This window comes from Camellia sinensis, chromosome 4, assembly GCF_055761805.1.
Source record: "Camellia sinensis isolate YWXY chromosome 4, ASM5576180v1, whole genome shotgun sequence".
Taxonomy (NCBI): Eukaryota; Viridiplantae; Streptophyta; class Magnoliopsida; order Ericales; family Theaceae; genus Camellia; species Camellia sinensis.
Genome location: NC_138964.1, coordinates 118,119,686 through 118,128,199, shown reverse-complemented (window position 1 = coordinate 118,128,199; position 8,514 = coordinate 118,119,686). Strand labels below are relative to the sequence as shown.

General features: G+C 34.7%; 1 protein-coding gene across 1 annotated transcript; it reads right to left on the bottom strand.

The window, feature by feature from the left end:
- Positions 1-433: 433 nt before the first annotated feature.
- LOC114257146 (uncharacterized) lies at positions 434-6,124 on the bottom strand. The gene is made up of 6 exons (XM_028196915.2): positions 5,988-6,124; positions 5,758-5,860; positions 3,381-3,634; positions 2,104-2,194; positions 816-882; positions 434-726 (listed from the first exon to the last, which is right to left on the bottom strand). Exons 2-6 carry the CDS (start codon positions 5,829-5,831, stop codon positions 673-675), a joined length of 540 nt encoding a protein of 179 aa, XP_028052716.2. The 5' UTR covers positions 5,832-5,860; positions 5,988-6,124; the 3' UTR covers positions 434-672.
- Between the last annotated feature and the right edge of the window lie 2,390 nt (positions 6,125-8,514).

Below are 8,514 nucleotides of genomic sequence, written 5' to 3'. Positions count from 1 at the left end.
TTTCGGCCGTTTCTAGGTCACCAATGATATGCCCCCAAAACCAGCCCAAGTAATTATAACAGCCTATTTCTGCCCCACCAATCATATATTATTTCGTTTTTGTTTTAATTTTTATTTTTTTTCATGTTTAAAAAACATGTGTGAAAATATTTCACGAGTGAACAACACAGAACATAAGTGGTTTCAGAAAGTGTGAATTTGACAGGGGTTTAGGAACTACCTACTTTTAAATCATTAGGCCATATTATACTATATTCCCGCTTCCTTTTTGGAGATCATTGATTGAAGACTGGAATAAGCAGGCTTGTTTATGTTTTTTCGTTCTTTGTATCACCTTGAGCATTTCTCAAAATGGTTGAACAAAAAGCAGGCTAAATTTTAAAGAGATAAAACAAGAACAAATAAAAGACGTACAGGAATCACTCAGAAAAAATTCCACAAAAATCTGATGCCAAGAATGGCACAGGCAACCACTTTTATAAATTAGAGAATACAGTGTAATGCTAAGGCATATCTCGAAAAAAACCTGTAAGACATCAACCTGGGCACATGATGATAATGTTATAGTTAATGTACAGACCACGCCTTGCCCAATTGACTTTCTGTCACCATAGCAATTTAAATTCGATAACAGCACTCGTGGGTTGTGAGCAAACTATACTAATGCTTTTCTCAAACATACAAACCGTCTTGTTCCCATATGTCGACAAGAAAATCTACCATTTCCTGTTAGTTTAAAATAATGTGCAGAGCATGTTACCAAGCAGAGTGATCAGACCGAATGGAACACTTTTTTGCCAAAGGAAAAAACTTACAGGGAGAGGTATAGGCCGGCGAAATGGCTTGTTGCTCCCAAGCAAACTTTCGTAGGTTGCATTCCAACTACAAAAACCAGAAATTTTTTGAACAGGCATAGACAGTAAGTGCAGAAAAAGTAGAACACATTCATGACCAATGCTTGGTTCAAAAAAGGATGAAGTCTAAGGAGCAGGGACACGGATACAGACCCAGCCACGTGACACAACATGGACACACGCTGACACATCAATTTTAAAAAAAATGCATGACACAACTCTTGGCGGACAAGCACAAAATATGTGATTTATATATTCTTTATACATCATATATATGAATATTTCACTAAAAAATAATAACAAATACAACATGAAACTAGTTCCTAAAGTTTAAAAGAGGAAAGGTTGACACATAAAAATAAAAAAAAATAATTTCCCAATCATTGTCTCCTCTAGGTTATTTTGTTCAAACTTATAATCTGTTTCATGTGTGTTTGACACATGTCAAGAAGTGTCCAATGAGTGTAAGTGTTAGATACATGTCAGACACGGACACGACACAGACCTTCTCTGAAGTGTCCCTGCTTCTTTGAACAAAGTGCATGTTAAAAGATAGTTTTCAAAAATACAGAAATCATTAACAAAACAGCTCAAAATGCAAGTGTTCTAGGAAGGAAAACAATTTGCACAAATCCAAACCATTCAGGCACTTAACACTAAATCTTTTGAATTCCAAACTATTTGGAAATAGACAATGTGTTGTTGGCATGAAGATGTCTGGAAGAGGAATATGCTTCACCACAAATAGAAAAGGAAAAGAAATAAGACAAATCATCATGTTGTCAAAAGGAGAGGAAGTAACCAGTAATAAGGAAAAGTAAGACTACAGGTTCTATCGCAGGATTAGGAATTTTGAAGTGAAGATTGCACTTGAAAAGATGAAATCGAATAAGACTTTAAGACCCGATGATATCCCTACTGAAGCTTGAAAATGTTTGAATAAGAAGGGGATTGTTTAGTTGATTAGGTTATTTAGCAAGATTTTGTTAGCTAGGAAAATGCCAGTGGAGGAAGAGTCACAACTACTATTGTAAAGTGGACACCATCGCTGATGAAAGGTTGAAATGAATAACCTTTTTTTTCAATTTATGACATCTTTCCTTGTCCCCAAATCAAACGGGATCAAACACATCAATTGGCTTGTGTAGATAGCTAATTTTAATTTGCCTGGGAGATTGAATGAAAGATATAACTAGCCTAGATAACAAATTAATAAACAATATTTCTTGCACGTGTCCAGACAACAAACCTTAGTTTAGGTTCACGAAGCTGTTGTGCCTGATTCTCGGACTTTTTATTTCCTATCCACTGCAGCCTAGTTTGGTTCCAGAGAAGAAGACCTACAACCAACACATTCAGCATCAGATGAAGACATTCCGAAGCAAAAGTAACAATAAAGTAATGCGAAGATGTATATAGAATTTGTTGGACGGCTTGATATGCATTGCTGGGACTCTTTCCTAAGGGTTTGGGACTAATGTTGATCTAACATTGTATCAAAGCTCAGGTTAAAAGACGTCTTGGGTTCAAATTTCTTTATTTGCATTTGTTTTCTTGTTTTCATGTTATTTCTCTACATGTTTGGATGCTTGCATCCCGTGTGCAAGATGGGATTGCATATAAGGAAAGGTATTGAAGAGTTTAGTATGCATTGTTAGGCCCCTTTCATAACAACTTAAGCTTTTAGGATTAGTGGTGATCTAACAGAATTGACAAGAATTTCACATGAAAAAATGCTTGCAATATCATTTGTTGTAAATCAAACCAAACCAAACTAAGCCTTGTATACTAATCAAGTCGTCGGCTACATAAATCTTTTTTGTCATTCTGCTCTGTCAAAAGCTATTTGCTCAATTAAATCAAATAAATTCATACATATATATATATATATATATTGTTTTTCTTTCTACTGCATCTCATGTCAATTTATATCTTCCCTTCACCCTAACATCTCAATTTATGATGATTATATCCCTATTCTTTACCATTACAACTACAAGTCTTCGTTGCACATGACCAAACTATCTTAATTTATTTTCTCTCAACTTATCTTCAGTTGGTTCTATTCCTATCATTTCATGAATATATTAATTCCTGATTATATTTGTTCCTAATTTGTCACACATCCATCTAATATTCTCATATAAGCTACTCTCATTTTATGAACATGTCGTTTCTTAGTTGTCCAACTATTTGTCCCATAAAACATTGCTAGCCTTATAGTTGGTTCACAAAAATTTCCTTTTAATTTTATCAAAACCATTTTTTATATTATACATGTCCTAAATAAGATCCCGCATGTAAAACAAAATAATTATTAATTAATTTTAAAGAAAGAAAAAAGAATCAGTTTATCCACATAATAAATTCCATCCAAGTCTTTGCACCACCCCCACCCCCACCAGCAGAAAGACAACAGATACACAAACCAGAGGATGGAAAAATTCAGTCATATCATTACCACAAGTGCATGTACCTTCTACACCCAATATGGTCAGTAACATCAAAGAAGCAACAAGAACTTGCCAGGATTTACAAATTCCGAAGGGGTGTTTTGACTGCTAGTGCCATGGGGATCAACTGTCAGGGTTGATGTGCTAATTGACGAGATGCTTCCTTGTGACTGCACTGCACTGTTGTCCATTTCACACGTGTTGGTGGTCCAAAAATCCTCAGATATGCTTAGTTTTGACGCTTTTTGCTCTTGAAGCTTTGGTCTTTTTAGTGGCTCACTGATTGAGGTAATCAGTTTGGATTTACAATGGATTCCCAGACAACCACTGCTCTGTTACAAAAATCTGGTTCTGTAAGAAATTATATTTATTCCAAACAATTGGTTCATATTAGACACTAAAAACTCATGCTGCAGAACTTACACAGGTAATCAGTTTACATACACAAAGTTCACGCATTAAATTTGGTTGCAAATAATATACTCAAACTAAATCCTGATCCTTGGATGATAGAAGGTCCAAGGTCATCTGGATGTTGTAACTTCCACCTAGTAGATGAAATAGGCAAGACTTGTCCCAGACATGATCGTAATCTACAGTATCAGAAAAAAATGATAAATTACAAATTCACCCTCTGAGGTTTTCAAACACACTCGTATAGTTTTGAAAATTACATTCCGCCCCTTAAAAATTATAATCATAGAACAAATAACGCTTTCATGAATCAACCATGATAAGTGCCAAAATTTTACACAGTTAGCCCTCCAAAATACACTTCATGAGTCCATAATCCTATATTATTTGATGACTTTGTGTTGTGTTATGTAATTGTAGGTTTTCCAAATCTTTACACTCAAATGACATGAGTAGGATGAATTTTGCAAAGCTTACATGGAGTTTTGGAAGAAAGGATTATCCAATCAAATTTAAGAATAAAAACTTGAATTTTCAAGTTGAAAGTTCTCTGCGTAGCAATTGGTGTTTTGGGCATATCTCCTTCATATAACATCGAATTGAGATGAATCAAGCAGCAACGGTGCCAAAAATTAATAGGTCGTTTTCACGCCAAAATTATTTATTTAAAACGAGTAGTAACTACTACTCTACAGGATAGTGGTTAAGACCAGATGTTTATCCATAGAAATTGTATAGACTAAAGTGATTAAAATTGAAAAAAAAAATTACTTGACCGTTCCTACAGCAGTAGATTTAGCGCAAGACGGTCCGTACTAACCGCAGATGGTCTATGCCTAGAGTTTCAGTATATGAAATTTCTAGATGATCATATTAAGACTTGTAGTCATAATATATCATAATTGTCCATTACTTAATCTCCCAAGAACGGTTACAATTACCTTGTGTTACGTGAGTAGTGGTGGATTCAAACTCCCTAAGGAATTCTCTACAACCGAACTTCATTATTCTTTTATATTTATTTGTCATTTTCATTAAGTTCACATTATCAACCTTCTTCAATCAAGTAAAAATTATTTTTGGTTTTAAGCACTTTAGTCAATACAATCCCTATGGATCGACATCTAGTCTTAACTGCTATTCTATAGAGTAGTAGTTATTATTTGGTTTTAAATAAATAATTTTGGTGTGAAAACGACCCGTCAAACCATTAAATCAATTAACAGCTTTTAACGATGTCAATAATATATGTTAATTAACAGTCTTGGCAATTTCATTGTTGTACAAGAAGATAGTTAGGAATTTCATTTTTCTATCAACTTTGTTAAATAACAAATTATGACAAAATGGTATTTATAATTTCCAAAACCACAAGGACAATCTATATTTTAAGCAAATGTCAGAAGTGTATTTGTAATTTACCCTGAAAAAAAATCTCAATGCAAACTCTCCAATCCCATGTTTTTTTTCCCTAAACTTTTCAACGAAATAAAAGAACTAAAATCTAAAAATTTTGGCTTTCAAATTGTCATCTTATAACTACAAATATTAAGATAAGTCATTTGTCACTGTTCCAGTAGACATACTCTCACAATTTTTACACAGAAGGGCTAAAAAGTTAAGGATACAAGTTGAATTTAAGCATCAGAGAAATTAATATATTTACACGTACATTATCAATAATTCAAAAGAGTTTGAAAGTCATGTGAACAAAGTAAGCTAAGTTACATTATTGGCAATTGCCTAGATGCCTTGAATACACTTGAACAAGAAAATTCTCTCATTTCTTTTTTCATTTTCCTTTCTTTTCCCTTTTCTTTTCTTTTCAACAAACCAATCCAAATTCCAATTATAGCCTAAGTATTTAAGAAAACCGTCTAATTGATACATATGCAAACAAGTGCAACAAATCAATCAATATATTCTCCAATCCAATCACAGAATTGACTCAAACCAAATAAAAATTTCAAAATTCTCTTAACTCTAGCAAAATCATCACCATGTAAATATGTAAAAGAGGGAATCGAAATACTTACCCCATGCATGCGATTATATGAACAATCCAAAATATTACAGATCCGAAACGTAACAGCGATCCTACCAGAAACATGGGGTCCGGGGAGAAAAGATCACAAAGCTCTGCAATCAAACGATGAGATCAAACACCTCAGATTTGCAATATATACACACATATTTATCTAGATATACATAACATGAACATAAGAGAGAGAGAGAGAGAGAGAGAGAGAGAGAGAGAGAGACCGACCTGAGAGACTCGGACATTGCTTTGTCTCTCTCCTTCCCGAAATCGATCGCCTCGGGAATCCGATTACCCCGTGAGAATGACCTTCGCTGCTCTTCTTGTTCTTCTTCTTCTCTGTGAAAATTTTATTTATAATTGTTTGTTTAGGTACCTTTTGGTAACACTTACTTTTTTTAGTTTTCTGTTTATATTTATAAAAATTTTAAAAATTCAAATAAAAACTTGTTTGGTAAAATTTTTGATTTATAAATCAGTAGTCTCAGTTTATAAATTTGGCCAAAAAATGAAAACAAAAAAAATGTGTTTCCATTTTGAGTTTTCAGTTTTTTTTTTTTTACCACCCAACACTAGCCACCACCCGCCACCATTTTCCATCACCGTCTTCCGCCTTCGCCACCACCACCCACCATCACCACCACCACCACTACCCACCACCCACCTGCCATCCAACCGCCACCACCCACCACTCGCTACTACCATCCACCGCCCGCTACTACCACCTACTTGCCACCACCACTCACCACCCACCTGCCACCACCACCATCCACCACCTGCCACCACCAGCCACCCACCACCACCAGCCACCAGCCATTCACCCGCCACCACCACCCACCACTACCACCACCACCATCACCCACCTGCCACCCACCTGCCACCACCACCACCACCCGCCACCCGCCACCACCACCGACTCGTTACCATCTATCACCCGCCACCGTCACCCACCCACCCACCCACCACCACTACCATCCGCCACCTACCCGCCACCACCCATCACCACCCGCCATCCGCCACCCGCCGCCACCACCACCACCACCACCGTCCGCCACCATCCACCACCACACGCCATCCGCCACCCACCTGCCACCACCATCTAACACCCGCCACTATCACCACCACCACCCACTCGTTACTATCCACCACCTGCCGCCGTCACCCACCCACCCACCCACCCACCAACACCACCCACCTGCCACCACCACCCACTTGCTACCACCTACCACCCGCCACCGTCACCCATCCACTCACTACCACTCACCACCCGCCGCCGCCGCCACCACCACCACCGCCACCACTTTCTACCACCGTCTTCCGCCGCCACTTGCCACCACTCGCCATTTCTCACTATTTTTTATATTTTAAATTTTTTTTTAAACATTTTGTCAATTACCAAACGTGTTTGTAGTTTATGTTTTTCTAAAAATAAACAAAAAATAAACAAAACCAGTTTATAAAATTTTTGTAAATATAAACTGAAAATGTAAACGTTACCAAACACACCCTTATCGTTTTCAGAAACAGATTTTAGAAAATTCTATTTTTTATTTTTCGTATTTTATTTTTTTTAATGAATTTTTTTAATATTTTAAGTAATTTTTTTTTAATTTTTAGACATATTTAATATAAATACATTTAAAAAGTATAATATTTGTGAAATTTTTTTAAAAAATACACAAAAATAAGAAAAAAAATTAGTATTTTTGTATATTTATTAATTTTTTAAAATATTTTTTCACAAATATTTTATTATTTAGATATATCAAAGTAAGATACATATAAAAAAAGTAAAAAAAAATTACTTCAAATTTAAAAAATATCCACTAAAAATAAAAAGAAATACAAAAAAATAAAAAAAATCAAATTTTAAAAAAAGTTAATTTAAAAAACTGAACCAAACATTGTCATTATTATTTATTGATAAATTGGAAGTAATAAGTGAAATAATAATGTATATATTATGAAACTATCTTTAAAAAATGGGCCATTTTTTCATAAAGTCATTTAATCTATCTTCTTTTTTAATATTCCATATCACCAAATTATCATTCCAAACTCTTTCGACGTGTTTTCATTTTGAAACAATACACAATTAAAAATAATAATAGTCTCTCATTTTATAGATAAAATTTCTCCGTCATTCTAGTGAGAAAAGCTCTTCCTTATTTTAGGATTTGGAGTGGTATTGTGCAGCCAAATGAACCCATTTTTAAGCCCATTTCGATAATCTGAACTATTCACATTTTAAAATACATCAAATACAATATACTTGTAAAAAATCAAATTAATCGAATATCGTTTACCATTTCATCTACTCATATTTGTATTCATTTTAATATTTTAAATCATAATTGTTATTTATTTTTATAAATACAAATGTGAGTGGATGAATAGGTAAACGATATCCGATTAATTTGAGTTTTTGCAGGTATGTTCTACTTGATGTATTCTAAAATGTGAATGGTTCAGATTATCGAAATGGGCCTCGAAATGAGCCCATTAAACTGCACAACAGTGGTTGCTATACAACCCACACAGCAGCCACCCTAAATTCCTTATTTCATGGAAAAAGTCTTTCATTTATCCTATGGAAAAAATCTCTCTCATTCTAAGAAAAAAAAAATCTCTCACATTTTCAAAATCTTAAATTGTCTACTTTACTACGACATAAAAAAGTAACGCTGTGAATATTCACATCGATCGAAGTGTAGATACTGTGAACATCCACATTACTGGTGATTGCTTATATTTG

What these genes read in the sequence shown, in the direction of transcription:
- LOC114257146 (XM_028196915.2), bottom strand. Translation starts at nt 5,831, where the DNA reads ATGTTTCTGGTAGGATCGCTGTTACGTTTCGGATCTGTAATATTTTGG. An exon ending in CATATAATCGCATGCATGGG is followed by an intron (nt 3,635 to 5,757) that starts GTAAGTATTTCG and finishes GTAACAGAGCAG; the next exon opens with TGGTTGTCTGGGAATCCATT. An exon ending in CTTCGTGAACCTAAACTAAG is followed by an intron (nt 883 to 2,103) that starts GTTTGTTGTCTG and finishes TGGTTTTTGTAG; the next exon opens with TTGGAATGCAACCTACGAAA.